General features: G+C 37.0%; 1 protein-coding gene across 3 annotated transcripts in view; it reads right to left on the reverse strand.

Annotated features, from left to right (window-relative positions):
• The window catches only part of MAST2 (microtubule associated serine/threonine kinase 2), a 194,452-nt gene that overhangs the window by 161,001 nt on the left and 11,660 nt on the right, over positions 1–21,791 (reverse strand). For 2 of the 3 annotated variants that reach the window (XM_075710859.1, XM_075710860.1), the window contains exons 2-3: positions 11,046–11,193; positions 7,251–7,393 (exon numbers count right to left, since the gene is read on the reverse strand). In XM_075710859.1, the coding sequence (XP_075566974.1) occupies positions 7,251–7,393; positions 11,046–11,193 (291 nt within the window). Of the gene's footprint in view, positions 1–7,250; positions 7,394–8,998; positions 9,114–11,045; positions 11,194–21,791 lie in introns of those variants that run through there. The other variant, XM_075710861.1, reaches the window with a different exon arrangement.

The following is a 21,791-nucleotide window of genomic DNA, read 5'->3' on the forward strand; positions in this document are numbered from 1 at the left end:
ATATTTCCTACAATGACAAGCCTCAGGTTACACAGAAGGGTGTTCAAATTTTCTTTCAAGTATGAAAATCTCCTTTGAGTCAATGAGTCCACTCCAAAACGGAATTCACTTAACTGAAGTGAGTAAAAAGATGCTGACTGTGTTCAAGTAATATGCCGAAGTTTCTTCACAGTGAGATGCTGACTGTGTTTAAGTAATATGCACTATATATTAAATATAACTTTAGTACAGCATTTATCACAGTTATGTGCTCTTCTTTACACAGATACACATGAATTATTCAGAATGAAATTTACTAGTGAAAAACCTATCAGGACTATCAGTTTTGAATGCCACTGCGAAGCACGCATCCTGAATCTATCATGAAAACACACAAAATTATAGCATATGCATTTTAGTTTCCCTACCAGAGATACCTTAAAGCTGTGACAAAGGTAAGTCTCTGCAAGCACTCTAAATACTGCCCAATGCTCAAAAATTTGCTCAGAATACTTGAATACGTTCAAAGAAGCTCTTCTGCAGTCTGCTTACACTATCATTTACTTCTTTGCAAAAGCCTTATTCTCCACTGTTCACATGATCAGATCCAAATTCCTTGTTCTTACTTTCAAGTTTTATCATTCAGTTCACGCCGATACGTTCAACCCTCTGTCTAGAACTTGCTCCCTACCTCTTCCTCAAATTCAGTCCCTTCAAACAAATGCAAGCTTGGACACTGCTTTAGTTCTTCAAGCAACACTCATCTATCTATCTCCTCATACCCACATCTTCCAAAATTGCTAACACACCCAAACTCTCAAAGATTCACCCATAGACTTTGCAGCATAAAAAAATGCAAGATTTTAATTAGTATGCATAAACTTAGACTTCACATGGTCTTAATTTGGAAATCCACTTACATCCTATCTCAGGTTATTACAGTTACAACTGCTATTTTAAACTGCAATTTCCATGCCTTCATAGAATAATAAAATCCATTCATTCATACAACCATAGTTTCTGCTACCTTCTGCTTTTCTAACAATATAAAAATATGACATTCTACTTGTACAGTCAAGTATTGAAAGTTCTCTACTCCCTAAAACAATTTATGGTCTTCATCAGCTATAACTTTAATGATTATTCTTAGACAAAAGTATTTTCAGCCGTATTAGCAACATTTAAGTAGTCAACATGTTACCACCTAAAATACAAACTAAAAGTAAGGTTATCTATGACAAAATATTTTGGGAAAAGAGCAGCTGTGTCTTTCAGAACACACAAATGTAAATGAAGTTTTCTCATCAGATTCAAATGTCTGCTTCTGTAATAAGTACCCAGTCAATCAGCAGGAGGTAGCTTATGCATAACTGGCATTAACGATTTGTCCCCAACTAGTATTGTATTTTTAAATAAAAAGACAGAGATTACATCTAATTCTTTTGTGAGGAGGCAGAATTCTAAGCTCTACGCACTCACCTCACCACCAGCATATACATATCGAGCAGAAAGGTGGAGAGTGGGGTGGAAGATCCGCTACTGTGCTTTGCAAACTAGTATTTAGTTTGCTAGTCAGATACCTGCTAGTCACTACAAATGTTATTCCTTCCAAGACCTCATCACTGTGAGATTAACAGCCACTACCCAGATGTCTGCATAAAGTGGAGATCCTAAATAATAAACAACAAATACATTAAAGTACTAGGGACTAAGTAAGAGACCCAGAGATAGAATTTTCTTTTATAACTAGGAGGAGATTTGAAGCAGAGTATAAAGAAGCTTGAACTTCTAGTTCCACTGCACTTTATCAGGCCTTTTGAATTATTTATTTCTGTACTGAATTGACAGTCAACACAGAATTAAGGTCTCCTTTAGCTATAGGCTAGAGGAAAACACCTCTACCTCTTCTTTATGTTGGCCCTGTAGCAATGGTGTCATTTTGTGCTGAAAACGCAGTTCACTCTACTGAGACCTCCGGTACTCCAGCACCACCTAGCAGGCCATAGACCAAAACACAATTAGGCAACACAGCTTCTGACCCAAAAATTACAAACAGCAATGATTTATATAAATAGCTCCAAATAATAATTTTTAAAAAAATTTTTTTTAAAAAAAATCTTATTTTCTTCACAACTATCCCAACCATCATCTCTCTGTTACCAGAAAAACAAGGTTGCAAACCACGGTATGGTATTAAAATATAAAGCTAATTCATACTTCAGCTAAGAAACCAAAAAGGCCCGGTTATTAGCAAGTGGTTACTGTGCAAGACGATCCCAGGAAAAACATGCCTGTGCTGTAAAATCACTAACAATTACCGGAAATCTCTAAAAATGTTTTACAAAAAACTTACTTGGATCTTCTATTATTCCTGTCAATTGCCACAGGCCCACCAGCAGATGGCCGACCAGCACCACAAATGCCTCAGCAGGCTTTATAAAAACTTGCAGTTGGATTTAGCTTTCTACATGAATTTAAAGGGAATTACCTAAGTTGTCTCACCCACAAACCCAAACCTGTAGCCAACTAGCCACTCTTCCTGGTAGCCAGGAATGATACAGATTTGAAATACATCCTTTTGTAATGAAGAGTGGAAAGAGCAACCCGCGCAGGGGAAATACACTATTACAGGAAGTATATATATTAGGTACAAATGATTCTATTGCTGATGTATCTAAAACTAAGTAAAAAAGCAAAGGAGTAAAAATTTAGAAAATCAGCAGTAAATGTTCTCTCCTATATCTAAAAAGCACACCCCATTGACATCAAAGACAACATGCCACAGTGTGAAGTCTGTCTCAGTTACTGTGTTTCCAATACACGCTTCCTTGCTGAGCCAAGGACCCACGGTCACAAGGACGACCATTTTCCCCATTCCACTCGGTATTGCCTAATCCGCACAGCTTTGGGGAACTAAACGTTCAGAATAAATCAGGCTGAACAGGCAGCGTCACTGACTTAGTGTTATTCAACACAGGAAGTTCTTCAGCTTGTTAGTAATTTCAAGTCTTCACATTTGAGCCTTCCAGATCATTATTCAGAACCTGAGAAGCTTTTTTTTTTTTAACCACTTCTAGAACAAGACCAGGGAAAGGTGAAGTACCTGGCACTCTCTACAACAGCAAAGAATACACAATTGTCTCATTTTGTTTTCACCATTACCTTACAAAGTAAACGTAAAACCGTAAGTCATTTGAAATTATTCTCTGAAGAGGAGACTGACCCTACAAGGAAATCTTGCAAGTCTGGCATCAGAGGATTAACAGAGCACCAACTGCTTAGTCAGCAGAATTCATCTCTGAAGATGAAGAAATGGCTCTGACCACGTACCATGTGGCACAGAATATAAGGAAGAAAGTTTACACTAAAGAGAGAACTGCAACCACCCGGCTAGAATCCTCAACCTAATTTTCAAAAATTATGTTCATTTTTTTCAGTTCAAGGAGTACAGCGAGTTCCAGTTCAGTACTGGGAACACTTTAGAAAACTGAAGTTTGTAAGTATTACAAAAAAAAAAAAAAAAACCCAAACCAAAAAAACCCCCCAAACCTAAAGGTTCAAAATCTCTTTCACAAAAGTATGTAATTTTCCACTGACAGGCTTCTACAATTGTTTTCCAATCACCACAGCTGGCAAAAGGAACATGCATGGTTTCTTACTCTTGGAACATCTCAAACTTTTCCGGGCATTAGGTAGTGAGCAATGCAGGTAAGATGTAGTCCTAATTAATGGGTACCACAATGTCAGATGTTTCTTTCACAAAATGCTGGAGACAGTGCTGGAGATGCTCTCTACGGGGGGGTGAGACACACACAAAAAACGCCACATCCCTCTCCACAAATGCAAATACGTATTCAGCATTAGTGTAGTGCTCCAGTTGAGCAACCTGTCCTTAACAATAAACATGAGGGGAAAATCATCCTTTGCCCACCCATAAATGCTCCAACCCTGGAATATTAACACCTTAGAGCATTGCTTCTGGCAATCGATTTTGTTCACACTCAGTTTTGTCAAAATAAGTATTTGCAAGAAAGACACTCCCAATCCTCTACTCCTCTACAACAATCGCAACCTTCTCTTCACAAGCTTTTTCCTTTCTAAGATTAACAAACCCTGATGCTCTTCATGCCTTTCTTTATAAGAGAATACATCCATATTCCTGAGAAGCTTTTTCCTTTCCAAGATTAACAAACTCTGATGCTCTTCATGCCTTTCTTTATAAGAGAATACATCCATATTCCTGATTATTCACATCAGCTGCCTTCAAAACGCAGTCCAAGTTATAACTCTTTTTATGACAGGGTGCCTGCAGGTCGAGATTTCAGATAAACAAACCCCTAAACTAAGTCCTAAGAGATTTTCCACATTATTATCCTTCTGTTCCTCATACACACACTTTATACACACTCTCTGAGCCCTCAGTTTTTACTGTATTTGGATCTTGAGAGCACAAAACACCACTGAGATGCCCACAATGATGCTTTATGTCTTTTTTCTCTGATTACTTCCTTGGCTATCTTAGGGATTTAAAAGTCTTAAACAGGATGCTCCCCACCAGAATTCAATCTACTAGGATCAGAGCAATCCATCTTAAGAGTAGATGATCAACTGGAAGGTCATCCTCTGAAATCCTTGCATATATTTAGAAGGCACACAGATCAGATCAACATCTATCATTCCACAATGACAGCACTCAGCATTCAGTCTGCCTTGGCTTCTTTCTCAAGTCAAGGATCTAGTGGCAACTGCTATGCAGACACATTAATCCAGATTATCACACCCGTGCGAGCTGAAAGAGTCTGTCTAACAATGAACTGTGCTTATGTAGTTCAGCATGTTAGAATTCGATGTATTTCCAGTTCTTGAGTTATTGCTGATAAGTAGCCTAGCTATCAGTCATTTCAGAAGCTGCAAACTTATTTCTATGGATTTGCTATTGTTAATTTATCTTTTTGCTTTGCAAATACTTTCAAAGTTGAAATGAATGCAGTTTAAGCACAGCAAACAATCTGTAGGATTAGTAGTGGTTAGAAAGTAAAAAAGACACGCTACTGAATGCCAGCAAAGCAATTTAGCAAAGGAAAATCCACTGATACCTACAGTGCCAAAAAGAAGGAGCAGAAACAACGCACACAGCTTTGAGTATTCTGGCTTTCCCATACCACACTCCCACTTCTCTCTAGTTATCTGTGTATTGTATTATAACAAATAACAAAAGAATTAAATGCTCCAGCAATCAAGGCTGGCATATTAAAATGACACTCTGCATTACTGAACCTACTCATCTCTTAATAGAGCTATTCTTCAAAGGAGATTAATTATACTGGCAAGAGACCTTTTGCTATTCTAATTTGTGAAACGTATTTCAATACCACAAGCATATTAAAACAGCTGCAAACATGTAACTAGCTCCATGATCCCAGGACTCACTGCATTTAATTAGGTGTTCACCTTGCGACCAGCTCTTGAGTCATTGCTTTAGAAGCCCACTTCATATAAAAATTCTTAATTTCTAGGCTTAATTAACTGCAACTGTAATTAACATACAGCCCACCATAAAGTATACAGAGATAGGAAAGCAACCATATATTTCAGTACCTAACGCCACCAGAGGGACAAATACTGGATCTATAGCTGAATTTCTCTGCTTTAATTAGAAAGCACAGAATTTTAAATTATTTTAGCATAAGTTATTGGCATTGCGTTTCATATCAGAACATTTGATAGGCAGCACAAACACTGCCATGACACACCAAAAATACATCATATTACTAATATGCAGAATTATAACACAAATACATCGGCAGCTCACTGAATTGTACACAGTTGTTAAGCAATGAACTAGTATTCAAAATTAATTATCTGAGAACTAATGCTTTGTTTTAAAGCACAGTTATTTTCATTAACTTAAGCTATGAAGCTTCAAGGCATTTGCCTGCCTCTAGACAACAGGCCTGAATTTTAACATACTACCTTTTTTTAATCCCCATCAGATAAATACTTAGATGCCAAATTGACATGAGCATTTTCCCTTTCTGTTGATATAGGCAAATTATAACCAATGCTAAGAATAGAAATTTAAGGCAAACACTGAACAGGCACCAAACTAAGACACAATACAATTAAATCAAATCAGAAGAATTTCAATATGGTAGCATGTCTGAAAATGCTAAGACTACAAATACTTCATTGTGAAATCAAAATTAGTGGTAACATAAAAGCGTGGCTTTTTGAACTTTAAAGATTCAAGTTTCTTTTCATAGCCTGGTGGTGCCAAACTGTCTAGGATCCCCCAAACATTCTAAGGGCTAACAATCCGAGGGCTATATCCAAGGTACACCCTTTTTCTTAAAGGGTCATTGCTTCTAAACAGTCTTACAGTGTAATATATATATAAATTTACCCAGTTACTTGCAGCCCTATAAAGTAGTGCACACCAAAATTTGGTCATTTGAGTAAAACTGGTTATATAGGCAACTCTATGGAAGTTTGGCAAAAAAGGCTTCTAGCTTTGCTTTTAGTCTACTATTTAGCAACAATTTCTGTTGCATATATGACTGTTCACAAATAACTGTTTTTTCCTACTCTTATATTTTTCTTCTCCTTGTACTTCAGTGATTTTAGGTATTTAGAGGTAATAAGGAACATCTACAAATAAAACCTATGTTCCTTTTGGTTTGCAATTCAGTCTTGACTATAGCCATTTGAGTTTTCCCCTCATACAGAATACTCTCTTCTTAAAAAATGCTAATTTAACAGATGCAACATTCTTCACAAATATGTTCACTTTACCAAAACCTTTTGACACAAACCACGCAGAAGAGCAGATGTCAGTTCCAGCTCTTTAATTCCTTAGACTTTATCCCTTTCAGCTGCATCTCCCCAGCTATTCTCTAGGGAAACAGGCAGAGGTAGCAACTCAGAAAGCTGTTTCCCAATTAAACTTGTTTTAAATGGTCAAGTTCCCATGCTTACATCTCCCTAGACTTCCAGTGATATTTTCTTTCAGGTATCAGGCAGCTTAAGTGGTATTGAGGAGTGTCCCCAGAAAGAAATTATTCTGCACACACATTCTTTTCCTGCATTTTGTCAAAAGCAGGATGAACATATTCTCCTGCTAATTCACCCTCTACCCTTAAAAGAGCCACAGGAACAAAATGTTGCATTCACTGAGCAGGAACAGGGAAAGCAAGGTAAAAACTAAAGCACAGGATCACACCACTTTTTATTTATAGCAGAAAATCATCATGAGTATTCCCAGACTCACTCACCAAACCAGCAGTAAGTGAAGGAGCAGACTGTCCTAGGGACTGATTTCTCATGCGGACCAGGTTTGAGGTATCTCCAGGTGGCTGCCATATTGTCTGTCCCACTCCACTGTGGACACTGTTTGATAAAGGAAGTAGCTGTTTTCCTTTAAAAACAAAACCAAAATACTATCAGCTTGTTTTTAAACAAGTTTGCAAGTTCAAAATACAATGCTGAAAACAAATATTGCATGTGGAGAAAAAGCATTTAATAAAAAAGCAATTTAAAGGTTTTGGTATGTTAGAACTTGTAAGAGCACACTACCCGTGAATTCATTATGTTTGATAACTATTTCCAAAAAAATCTGGTTTACATTATGGGGTAATGGGTAAATCCAAAACCTTGTAGAAACAGACTTCTACCACTTTATACCTTTCTGTACTTTACACGGCTTAAAAAGGAAACAATATTTGCTGCCAATTAAACAATTTATTGCCCTACAGAGAGGCAATGTTAATGTTGGAAAATCTCTTAAGTATAATTTTTAAAATTCTTATGAAAAATGCATTCCTAATTGTAAAATATTACCTCTTCTAAATAGCTTAGCCATCTAGACATTCCCCACTTTCTCCTACCATTAGAATATTCAGCAGTAGATTTCATGCAGCTGTGATCAGACTACAGTGTATGTTTAAACATTGTTTTGCTTTGAACCATTGATGGATATTTTCCATCTAAAAAAATTTCACTCTTCAGCAATATCATATTATCTTAAAAGCAAAACAATCTGTAGCTTTCCCAAGTCTCCCTTGTATCTCATTGATTAGTGTAGACACTAATCTCCCATGCTACATATGCAAACAGTGAGAAGAGTAGCTCCTATCTCAACAAGTTCACACCATTGTACTTTACTGCAGGAAATACAGTAATCATTTAAAAGGATCTGCTTAATACATTATTTTCCTAGTCAATATAACACTCATTTTTGAAACATGTCAAGCAGTAAATTTCCACAATGAAAAAGAACCAAAGTCAAAGTAGGTTTGACTCCATCAAGCTTGACAGTTTCCTTTTATGTACAATGTCATTCACCAAAAAAAACAGAGAAGAAACATAGTCTTGTGGTCAAAAACACATAAGTGAAAAAGTCTGTAAATCTGGGTTCCATTATTAGCTTCCAGATGACTTCCTCTGTAACTTTGGTCAGTCAACCTCTGTACTTCAGTTTCACCATCTGCAAAATGGGAGTGAATAATACCTCTTTTCCTTAAAATTAGGACTGCAAGGCTAAATTACACACACCCGCTTCCAAGCATGGTGACGACAGTTGCATTCAACAGATTATTACATGCTCAGGTACTACAACAAGAATCACAGGGGACTAAGACATTTGTTGCAATAAGTAGCAGGAACAAGTCTACATCTTTAATCACATATACTGTAGAAAAATACTTTGTTTCTCAGAGGCAGCAAGCTATTTTACAAATTCAACTACACCTTAGAATTACATGTGAAATATTACATTCATTACATAAAAGCAGCTACAATATTTGGAAGACTGTCACATAATGCGATTAGCCATAATGCAGGAGGGCAGGGAATGGTGTCTTTTTTTCTTTTTTTTCTTTTTTTTTTTAAAAAACTTGTTTATGTTAATTTTCTGTGAAAGTTACAAGCAATGGGCCAAGTACACACTAACAGAATGAGTCGAAGTATGAGAGATGAGAAGGCTCAACTTCGGCTAGCAAACAGAGACACAGCATATTAGTACCTTTTTCCCAGTTCCACTCAAGCTGCTTACAGCTGTGGACATGATTTTCATGGTTTGCTCATTTTCAAGATTATGTGTAAATACAATGACTCCTCTTGTCTGCAGAGATCTAAAACTACAGAAATGTACATTGCTGTATTTATCTCAGTAAAGCACTAGCTAAGACATCCTTAATAGCAATTCAAATCATATAATTATTTAACAGTTCAAAATGCCACTGCTTGAGCAAGAATAACATTACTTAAATCTCCATAAGATACAGTTATCAACATCTCCTTTTAGTTCCACAAAATCTCAATCCAGGAAGACAGAATTCTATCGAGAGTCGAATCTAAGCCAACCAGTTTGCATGCACAATCATCTATATTCTTTAAACTTACTTGCCCCTGTTGCAAAAATAAGGTGGAATTATTTTCAGGATGGAGCTTGCAGCTAAAGCCTTTCCCTGCCATGCCTCAAGTCCTACATACATTCCAAACACTCACATTTAAAATATATATCTAAACATCTCCATTTTCTTTATCCAGTTGGGTCAAACTGATCTTGTTGGGGCTCTTTTCCCCTTCCTGAATCAAGCGGTAGTAGACTGAACAGTCTTTAAGATGAAGCAACAAGTTCTGGAGAACATTATCATTTCAGAACAGAAAATTTACAAGAATGTTATCTCCAAACAGAAAAAATATTTTTAAAAAAGAAACAGAACTTTTCCAGTTTTCCTGCTTCCTCCTGTTTACTTTTCTTTGCTTACTCCTACTCAAGGTTGGGGGAACCCAACCCAAACTAGAGTACTATCTTCGGCCATTGTAATCAGCCAACAGGTGTGTAGTTAATAAACTTCTGTTCTCCTCTAGCAATTAACCTACCTTAGAGAACAAACTTACACGAGTGCAAAACATGAATGTTTCGATTTTTCAGAAACAAGCCACTTATTACAGATAAAACATTAAGACAAGGCCAAGCCAAAATAAAACGTGCATACCTTACTGCTTATTTAATTCTATTATACCTAGCACCTCAAACATTAAAATATTTGTCTTCCGCTGATAAAGGACAGAGGGACCAGGACTGGATGTATTTTCGCAACCATGTAAGTCAAGCCCATGCTGCTGCCAAAACGGGTGGTTTCACCCTCTTCCTCTTCCCCTCCCACTTGAGAGTTTCCAACCCTTCTTGTTCTTGCACTAACATGCAAATAGGCAAACAGTCAGTCTAATTAGGGAGGAAATGGGCTGCAAGTTAACCCTACAGAACAACAGTGGTATTCAGGCACATCAGCTATTTCATTCTAGACTGATCATGCAGCTCTGTGTGTTCTAATGCCAGCATCACAGACTTTGATACCAGCTTTAAACAACTGTGGAACCATCCCCTAGCCCACATACAAAGTCTTTGAAGAAGAAAACTACTGAGCTTGGTCCTCCATTTTTTGGCTAATTACTAGACTATGCTCACTCCATGGTTCTACAGTTGACGAACTAAATTCTCTGACAGGGTTGAAGACTGTGCTCACAAGAAAAAAAAAATGAAACTTTATACAAACTGAAAAAACATCTAGTTAGTACGGAAGATTTTTACTTTGAATCACAAATGCCTACAGTGCTTTTGAAACCAAAAAACCCCAAATAGTAATTTGAACCTGACATAAAAGTCAGCTTCCCTGTAAGAGACAATACAGCAAAGTAGGCAAGCTTACAGTCAGTGCTGACCTTAAAAGTAAAAGATGTAAGAATGCATCACTGTGTTGCCTAAAGTTCCACCGCTCCTTTATTTTAACTTTGCACATTAAGTCTTAGCTTCTAACTTTTGACTCTGGGCAATATACAGAATTTCAGTCCAAATCCAGTCTCTCTTTTTCACTCCTTTCTACTAATATTTCTCTTTGCGTCTTTCTCTTACATAAAATTTTGTATGCCCTCCCAACAAGAGGTCACCTCTAGTTTTAAAGAAACAACTTATCAGTATCTTTTATTACAACTGTTATGCCAACAAGTAATACTGCATCTTTAATGCTAATGAATTGTCACATGGTATTTACAAAATGGCATACCTGACAAAGAACTTGCCAAACTACCTCTTCGTAGCTTGCAGTCATCTTGACTTAGCTGACGATGGAGCTTGGTTTTCCCAGCAGATGAAAAGATGTCAGGGTTGCTGAGCTTCCTGCAACGTAGTGGAGTGGACTCTGTTAGCATCTCCTGTAGAAAGAAAAACAAGCAGAAGTTTGTTTATGACAGCTAAGTATCTGTTTTCTGAAACATACAATCTCCAAAGCATAAAGGAGACTTTAAAAAAAAACCCCACCCCCCACAAAGAAACCCGCTTAAAGTTGTAAATCCACCTCTTTTGTGCCACATATCTGCACAGGAAGCACATCACAAACACGGTCCTTGAACACTACTGCTGTAAGGAATATCATTAATAATAGCCAGGAACAGGCAATTGTGCTACAGCAGTTATTTACTCTTACAGTATGTAGGAAAAAGGCTACTGAAAAAAATCAGGCTCAGCTTTGATTCAAGCTATTTCCTGCTAAAGCAAAGAGTATTTTCTCTGAATTTCTTGAATATTCGTTCCATCCAGTCTATGAGTAATACACCTATAAAGAAACTATTGCAATGTCTAATTGCAACCCAAAACTCCTCTTATAAGTTACAGATCTACTACAAGACCATATGTATCGCTAAATAATAATTAGGATAGAGATCATCCTTTGTGTAATGTCTTTGTTGTTATTATAAACAAAATTAGACATGTATTTGTCAGAAACACTCCCACACATGTAAATTCTTTTCACAGCATACAGCAAACTTTCAATCAAAATAGCAGTAGGTAGAACAGTGGCAAGCACAACCACAGTGCTTTCCTCATGCATTTAATCATTCTGGAGGTGTCAAACTCTCATTTCACACCCAAAGAATAATTACGAGCATAGCTATCGTACATGGATTTGAAGTTAATGTGACCCTTTCCATTATAGCCTACATAGATGAACTTGGTCAAGTTCTCCCTTCTCTGCAGTATTGCAACATGTTCCACACGTCTTAATGGATTGCTCCATTTTGTTTCAAATGCTTCTTATTAGCTATACAGCACTTCAAGCCATGCTTATCCTCATAAAAAACTCATCTGAGGCAGAAAATAAACTCAAAGGAACACTTTCCCTCCATGATACATCACCACATGGTTTAATGTAGTTTTAAGTCATGTTTAAATCAAAAATTAATCTACCAGTAGTGGATTCTAATTAAAATTTGTAGATTCCAGTCAAAATCTATTTCTGAAGTCATTAATTCAAATCTATTCAGTCTATAGTGTTATGCCTCAAACTGTCAAATCCAGACCAGGACTACACACTAAAAACTTCAAGACTTTTTTTTTTTGGGGGGGGGGGGGGCAGGGGAAGGGGGAAGGAAGGAAGGACATGAATAAAGTGGTTTTACATGAAAAAAAACTGAATTTGGATTTGAAGTAGAATCCTCACTTAGCTCCAAGTCGCTCATTCTTAGCCTTTCTTAGACCCCATCTCCTTTTAATCATGAAATCTTTTGGCACCTCATAATAGTAAATAACTTTGTTATTTGTTTGAGGGACAGGAATGCTTTGCTCCGCGTGGGCTTTGGTGGTGCACCTTTCACAGGCTGAGAGGTACTGTGGCTGATACAATTTCTTCCTTTGGTTACAGTTAGACATTCAGTCGCCGCACTGTCTAAACCAGATCAAGAGAGAGACCTGGGTAACTTAAAGTAGGTCAGTTCACTTATCCAGTTCATCACACAGCTGCAAACAGTTGTGTTGGTGCAAGAGTGGGGAGAGGCATGAAAACAAGTGACCGGGGTAGAGAAAACTGCTTGAGCTAAAACCCGCTATAATCTTAAGGTTCCTCATACACATCTTGGAGCAAAGAACCTCACATTTTCATTTGTCTCTGACCTTTTCCACAAAGGTACTGAAGGCCTTCATTTCGAGCAACTTATATGTCTATTTTTCTGTCATTTGGAGAGCTGGGAAGACATCTACCACACTTTCTGCTTGTACTTAGGAGCAGGCTAAATAAGTTTAAATTGCAACATAAGCAGTCCCCCAGCATGTCTCTGAAAGCTGCAGAGACCAAGGGCAGAAAGCCTTTTCTGTTTCTATTTGGGATGGCAGAACGTGGTTATATATGTATACATATCTGTAAGTAGACATACAGAAATACACACACACACACACTTTTAATATGGCCTGTCCTAAATGCCTATAACATCTAAAATCTGTCATGTGTTTCCCAACTGTGACCATACTTAAAAAAAAAAAAAAAAAAATCCACGGGCACCCCAGGTTACAAGCAAATTAGTTAAAAGTCTCATCCAGCCTACGCTCACACTTCTTATGCTTCAACTCCAGCAGATGTTCCCAGCATCCTTCAGTATCTAGCTACTTCTGGGAAACTAGTCCTAACTATGTTGAAAGGCCCTATGCACAAGATGCTACTGGTCATCCCTGCAGGCCATGTACTGCCTGCTTATATAAATCCCTAAAAAAGCCAGCTTTTTTCCCACTCTCGCTCTGCACAGGCCATTGCCATGACTGTCTTGCCTTCACCAGTGCATTTAGGTTCCTTTAGGAAGGGGAAGCACAGTCCTGCTTGTCAGACTGATGCAGCAGCTCTAGTTGCTCTGCCACCATGTTCAGCTGAGCTGGGGCAGGGGGAGGAAGGGGGCAGGCAGGAGATACGCAGAAGCTCGTGCCAGTGGGAATGGTACCCTACCCACCTGGCTGCTGCCCATCACTCCCCAAATACACCTACACCTAAGGTAGGAACAGAATACACCCCTTACTTAAACTGCGGCTTTGGGGCACCCCCTTTACGTCCTGTTCCTCTGACCCAGCACAAATGCCAGAAAAGAGAATTTGGGGAAGGGGATGCAGGAAAGAGCATCAGGGAACAGGGATAAGGCTACATGGAATTTCCTCGGCTACTTCTTCGCTGCTACTTCACTTTCACAAACATCTCACATGTCTTGATGATGGTTTAGTGTGACATCCTTAGCTTGAAAGGTACACCTTACCTCACTAACAAATGTCCAATAAAGCTAGTAATTTTACTCCAAGTCAACAAGTAATTTTAACATCCAAATCAACAAAAGGAACAAAAAACAGCACATGTAAGAAAATAGGACTTTCTCTTCATTTGAGAGGGAAAAAACAAGGTATTCTTTTGCCTGCAAAAAATTTCAGCAGAACAATACTGTACAAAAACAATTTTGAGATTATTGTATTAATAAGAATACCCATCAACAGTTAAAACTAAAATTTCAGATTAACATGAAGAAAGAGTGTTCTAACTGGGACTTTTTTGTTCAAGGTTTCGGGGTTGGTTGTTGGTGGTTTTGGTTTTTGGGGGTTTTATTTGTTTTGTTGTTTTGGTTTGTTTGGTTTTTTTCCCCTCGGGTGCACATTCACCTCTCTTCCAACAAACACACACCTCACCCATCTTTCTCAGTGAACTGCAACTAAATAAAAAAAAAAAAAACCCACAACACATAAAACATTCATTCATTCAGGGCACCAAAGTAAGGAAAGACAGTAAAGTCAGAAACAAAAGTACTCTAAGTCATGTTACAAGCAATTTCTGTATTTTACATCTCTTTTTTTTCCACCAAGTATATAGACATTCACATACCCCACCAACCAAAGAATGTGCCCACTTCCCTACCCTTCCTCTTTCCCCTCTATGCAGTCTCTTCTTATAGATAAAAATAATTACAAATTCTTAGTATTTCTTCTTGAGTTACAGTACACAAGCTTTTTAGATCTGATAATATCTAAATCAAGAGTACCCCAACTGAAGGAACACATGGAGCACCAACACCAAAGGACACACCTACTTCTACCACAATATCCGCTCAGCTGCGACATCCTGCCTACACACACCTTCCAGATCAACCCAATGGTATATGCTACTTCTCAAAACACCATTCCATATGCATTTCTTCAACAGCCATCCCAGCTTAAGCAACCCCTCCCCACCAGGACTTGTACCACAAAGATATGAAAGGAGCAGTGGAAAGGTAACAGCTTCCCACACTCACCAAAGAATCTAGGCTGTCTTCTACAGGAGACAGGCTTAGTACATATTACATATGCAAAATTCTTCATATGCCCTTTTTTTATTAAGCACATTAAACACTTGGTCAATATTCAGAAGACTACATAGCTGTTGAATGTTTTGAAGAAAGGGACCCCAATCACACTCTGCAGGTTTACATAATGTTAAACTCACTTTTCAAATATTAAAAAAAAAAAAAAAAATCCAGTACACTGTTCTGAGACAGCCTATTATGCTTTAAAAAATGCTAAATACAACACAGCCAGTTTACATTTTCATTTTCTAAGAGCTATACCTATATTGTGTTAGCAAAACGACGAAGAGGGAAAGTTTTAACTTGACAACAATAGAGTTGTCTGTCTTAAGACTGTAATTTATTTCACTCCCCCATCAAAACCCAGCTTTAATACTGCAGTTCATAGACGAACTACATGGAAATAGCGGTGGTTTATGTTACCACTCTTAAACAAGGAAGGAAAAAAAACCCACAGGAAGAGATCTTTCTTTGTCCTTGCCCCAAAGCAAGATGTAACACATACAAAGGACAGAAAAATCTTACACAATGTTCACAATCAATGGATAAAGAAACTCTTTGCAGTGATAGAGCAAAATTTTGTTTACATGCTTTCAAATTACTAAATTAGACTACCAGAGCAAATGGTTGAAGAATAGATTACATAGAGCAGACTGCTGTAATTTTAAGGACTCCACTCCCACTTTTGAAAAGAAAAAATTCTTGCCGCTTCAGAAATGACAGCATCAGTCAGCATGTAACAGAAACACTTTGCTCACAGTGTGAAAAGGACTATGAGCCTCTCTAATTTCTTTCAAAGGTGATTAGGAAAAGAAAAAAAAAAAAAAACCCAAAACTTAATTTACTTTGGCCTCGTGTCTTTTGCCACAAGCTAAAAATCAGGCTCAAACAGCCAGCTGAATCCTGCAAAGCTTAGGGCTGAAGATAAGTGTCACACAAACAATCTTGATTTGCTAGGCAAAGATTATTCCTATCAGTCACTTCTAAGGTATACAAAAGTTTGCTCGCATAACTTGAAACAGTAGGATATGAAGAAGAATGGCAAAGACTTTTCTTGAATAGTGAGAGGCTCTGCATTTTTCAGCTCAATCACTTACCACACTTGCACGGAAAAACAGTTAAAATAGTTGTGGCACTGGAAATACATACAAGTCTGTTTCTCTTGCCTGAAATCTCACATAGGGGTTATTACACTCAGCAAGATGGAGAACGAGACAGATTGCAACAATAGCTGCAGACAAAAGACAAGAAACCAAATGTGCTTCCTGATGTGTAAGATTACACTAATATCCCACACTAAAATCCTGATCTGGTAATTTCAGAATACAGCTACAAGGACCCTTCTCAGTCATGTTTTCCATTCCATTGCACAGGGAAAGTCTCTTGCTCTCCAAGCAAGAAATAAAAGAACAAGCACATATACCACTGCAATGATTTTCAGCAGCTTTTTTTTTTTTTAATGTTCATTTAACAGTGCTGCAAGAGAGTAACACAGCACAGATCCTTAATCTACAAATGGCATGTGAATACTGAAAGTGTGGATGCGTGTCAAAGCACTTCCCTGAACTGCCAAATGAAGTACCACACAATTAGTGAGACTGATATCAGCAACAGATGAATGTTAGGAAAAAAACTTAAGACCTGTCTTTATGGCCTACATTTCAGATGTAACAGATCATACAAAGGAGCACTTCCTTACATGTAACTGTGTTATAACTAACTCAAAAATATATCTTTCCTAGAGATCTCTGCAACAGGGAAAAACACTCAACTGTGACTTCCAAATATTCAAATCTGCAGGTCAAAACATGTTAAACTATTAGCTGGGGGTGTGTGGGGGTGTGTGCAAAGTGAGGGGGGGGGGAATCTACAAAAAGTTTTCTATGAACAGGTAATCAATTAACAAAAATGAGAAATCTTTATTTTAAGCCTAAAGAGTACAATCACCTAAGGTCATCTAGAAGTGAATACTAGCTAACTGTTGGAAGGAAGAAAAGAATGAAAATTTAAATACAATAAATTGGCAAAGAATACACCAGTATTACCCTATTTTGTAAGGAAGGTAACCAATGAGTAATGCAACTTGAGGATAACTTGACTCTTTCTGAATTTTTTTTAAAGCAATAGTCAACATTGAAAGCTGCATTTTCTATGTTTTAACATAGTACTGTTTGTCCTTTAAAAGATAAAAACCTGTGTGTCAAGATTGTGTGCACAAACCTGAGAAGCATTCTTTTTCTTCTCGGCCTTTCCTCATCACTTTATATAATGCGTGTACATACCCTAACAAAAGATAAATCTGATAGTGTCATTAGGTCTGCTCTAATATACTTTAAAATATACTGAAAAAGAAAATTAAAGGGCTAGAGAACAGATTGCAGACTAAGTATCTGTCTCAATAAGTAGCAATTAACGCAATGGAATCATAGTATTTATGCTTTAGTATTTAGCACTGAAATTTGCCTTAACTTTCTAGCCTGGACATGTCATATTGAGGGAAGAGGGCCAGCAGTTTACCAGAAAGCTGAAGTGAGCCCAAATGTGACCAAAATTGTAGGCTGAAAAAGAACTTGCAACTAAGACTCTTCTTAACTGTAACTGCTTAAGTCATGTACTTGCCAGCAGCATCCTGAAAAATGTCACAGACAGCAGAATCAAGGAAAATTACATTAAATCAACATAGCCTCTTAGAAGCTGTAATATATTGGTTTACGACATCAACAAGAGATAAAAGCTTTACACAATATATTACATTATATAAAAGTGTCAGCATTTTAAAGACAGAAAAGACTTTTACAGTATTTTTTCTCTTTAATAGATTTATTTGAAGAACTTTGCAATAAATCCCAACATTCCCACAAAGGTAAATATATAAACTTAACTTAGCGTCAATATTAAGTTTCCAAAATGACTGGAAAGCTAAGCATTATTGCCACAGTGATGTTTTCAATAGTTATACAGTGTAACATGCACACATTTAACATTCTCAATACCTATAGCTTCCTCTGTACACTCATCTGCAGTTATAACACAGATGACAGAAAAGTTACAAACCAAATTTAAATCCTTTTGTAAAAAAAAAAAAACCCCACAGTTAAAAAACAAGGAAAAAAAGAATGTTTCCTGAAAGACACAGTATCAGAAACCTATACTATGAGATACAACCCCCCTTATTTTGTTCCTCCAGCAGGAAGATTTTTGTCTTGTTAACTCTTCAGGAAACAACTCCAAGGCATGTTTGATCAGAACTAATGAATTAGAAGGTTTAGTGTTGCTTTCACCAGGGAAGTTCAAGTTGTTAACTTTGTTGCCAAGTGTTCCCAGCTGCAGGAATGCATTAAAAAGCTTGTTAAAAAGGAAAAGTAAATATTTACAACTACATACACTATTACCCCCCTTCTGAGGATCATTGAGATGCTGAATAATTTTATTCCTAATGGAACCACAGTCTAGAAGACAGGTAACTTTGTGATTAAATAATATCAGCTTGAATGTTTGGTCCTTATATGAAAATACAAATAACACCACAATGGTTTACACAAGCAAAGTATTTGATCCTACTTCAGGGTCTCCCTACTAAGAGACAAATGGGTAGTGTAATTCTTTAATTCAGCTTGTAAATGCCTAAAGCCAAAAGAATTTCCTGTAGGGAAGAAAAAGCAACAGAGCCTCTACTAAAGTCTGTTTCAAACTTTGCAGAAGCTCAAAGAAACCACTATCGGTATATCAAGACTCAAAACCCCACTACATGATCACTAGTTACATTGAAAACAAACGCAGTCTGAACAAAGACACTGCACATTAAAGGCCACATCATTCCTTTACCATTGGTATTCTAGCATGAGTATTTCAAACATAAAAAGATTGTATAGAGCAGGGAAATTAACTCCTGGCCAGATAAAAAAACATGAAAAACTCTAATTCATCATCTGTACATTAGAATCCTGTCTGCTGTAAAGCTTAAAAGAATTATGACCAAAAAAAGTGATTTGTAATAAAATTTGGTGTTATATGACATCAATAACACCTTCTCTCTGAAGATTTTCTTCCATTAATCTCAGATGTGCCAAGCATGTGACGCCCAACTTTACTGAGTAGTATTACTGCAAGTTCTCTTTGGCATCCTATGCGTTATCAAACACTCATTTACCTTCTATATTCTTGTCTATTTGATTTTATACAGTCAAATAGAGATGTGAGTTTAGATTTGCTAAAGACCATAATCCACGGTATCAACAAGCCAAAACTTTTCTCATTTGCCCATTTCTTACAGATTTATTCAGATACTTATTACACAGCAAACACTGAATTTAACACCTTTTATTACAATTATGCTGTAAGAAAGACTAGAATAGGAATTGCTGAAGGAACCAGCCAAGCAGCAGAAACACAGCTGTATCTTAAGCTCTGCATGTAAAAAGACCTATGATTTCATATTGGCTATAAAAAGGAGAATTATCAGAATATTCTGCAGGGTGCCTTGATTTGCTGCAACATTGATGCTAATTCCCCACCCCCAATGAGGGAGCTTTCAGGTCTCCAACTGCATTTATTTTTGTTCACATTACAAGCACTGTCTCACTGCCTCATTCACAGGGAAAGAGCAAAACAACATAAAATACCTACTTATACCTGTGTAAATTCTGTTTAATTCCTATAAACAAAGTTACAATTAAGTCATTTTAATTGGGAATGTGAACTCCCTGTTTTTCTGCAGAGATGAACAAGACCTAGTGATAGGTTAGAAGTTGATTCAATTTACATAAACAAACAATAGCTTCGTAGCAATAGGACCTGCAAGAGAATTTCACCTAATTTTATACATAAGGGACAGGAAGGGTCACATTTCAAAAACTGAGAAGTTATCTGTACTAATACTTGATTCTCAGCCCAAAATGATATAGAATTTTCTATGTCTAAGGCACAAATAAAATATATTTCAAATTAAAATACTAGCTGAAAATACAAAGTTTGGCAAGTGAACAATAATACAGTGTATTAAAATGTGCATGCTGTATAAAAATGACTTATTAATAGTGCAGAGTTCTAATCTTCTTTTGAAAAAAGCACTTTCGAAAGCAGTATGTTAAGAGCCATTAAGTTTGAAGTACAGTCTCAAATAAAAGTGTCTGTTGATCCAGTTGAGATAAAGCCCTTAAAAAACTGGCCCAAGACTACGGGGGCTAGAAGAGAGAAATCCATGCCCAACTGCTGTTCCAAGGCTTGTTTCAAATGAAGCTGCCTACAAAGAAAAGAAAAAGGGAACTCATGAACTGAACTTTGGCAGGGAACCACTCAGGTGACTTAACAGGGCTTTTCTAATTAGACATTCAATGACTACTTACAGATGTGTAATACAACTTTAAGACTTGATCTTAATTTATAAATCTCACTTGAATAGTACACGCTGCACAGAAAGAAAAATATGAAACCAAAAAACACTACAGGAATCCTCTTTAACCACGCTACTTTTTTGCTGAGGATGCTTTTATATATCGCAACTATCACCTAAACAGTAGTAGTAGTGGAACCATCTGTTGTTAGACAGAGATTAGGGGCAAAATAAAATCTAAGGCACAATGGTCTGCTAAGAGTTAGAACACTATTTGTTCATATACATGGCAAAGAAAGACCAAGATACATTTTAATCTAGTGTTATCACTGAGGAAGATCGTTATTTGCAGCAGGAAAAAAAAAAAAATACTTTTTTTTCCTGTTTGTGACAGCGAAAGTTACAATCCTTTGGCATCAATATTTTTGTGTCCATGAACCATCTGGAATCTTCTCACTTCCTACCACAAATGAGATAGGGACATCAATGCACAGCAAAAATGAGAAGCACTTATGTGATGTTTTCCTGAGAACAAGTTTTCCCTCAAACTCAACAGCAGATCTGCACGTACGGTATGGGGAAAAAAATTATGATTTTATTATAAGACTGTAAATAAAGTGAAATAGTAAAAATACTCTAAATAAAGTTAAAAAAGGGTAAATAAAATAAAAAGACTGTAAATAAAACTACCAATGGCTTTAGACCTAAAGGAAACGAAGCTAACATTTGGAAACACAACAAACACTTAATCCTTAGCTTTTCTTAACAGAAATCACATAAAATGGCAGACACAGATAAACTGATTCACAATTCTTATCAATGTCTGCACAAAGAAATGGAGTCTCTATAGTCTGACACAAAAGCTTCTCCTCACCAAGCAGCATAATACACTTCCATCCCAACGAAACAACAGCCAAATTTTTTTCAAGGACAAGCCATGTATTTCTTCCCTTCTGCTTGAGAACAAAACCAATGCCCAACTGTTAGGTTTATGAACACCACCGGTCCTTAAGATCAAACTGAAAGACTACAGTCAGCAGAGACTTCTACTAAAGTGTCTGCTGAACTGGCAAAACAATGCTGTAAACAGATTCTCCTGTCCTAAAAACAGGGATCAATGCAAAGCTCTAAGAACATACAAATAACTAACTGAATACATAATTTAACTTTCAGGGTCACGTATTTTTGCCACCATTTTCACACTGCACAGGTCCAATTTAAGTCATTTAATGCAACAGAGAAAGACATATTTGCTACTAGTATGTCACTGCATCCATCTACGGCTAAAAGTTTAAACATCTAAACACCTACAGTCACTATATTAACTATCCAACTC

The sequence above is a fragment of the Pelecanus crispus genome, chromosome 5, assembly GCF_030463565.1.
Source record: "Pelecanus crispus isolate bPelCri1 chromosome 5, bPelCri1.pri, whole genome shotgun sequence".
In the NCBI taxonomy this organism is placed as follows: Eukaryota; Metazoa; Chordata; class Aves; order Pelecaniformes; family Pelecanidae; genus Pelecanus; species Pelecanus crispus.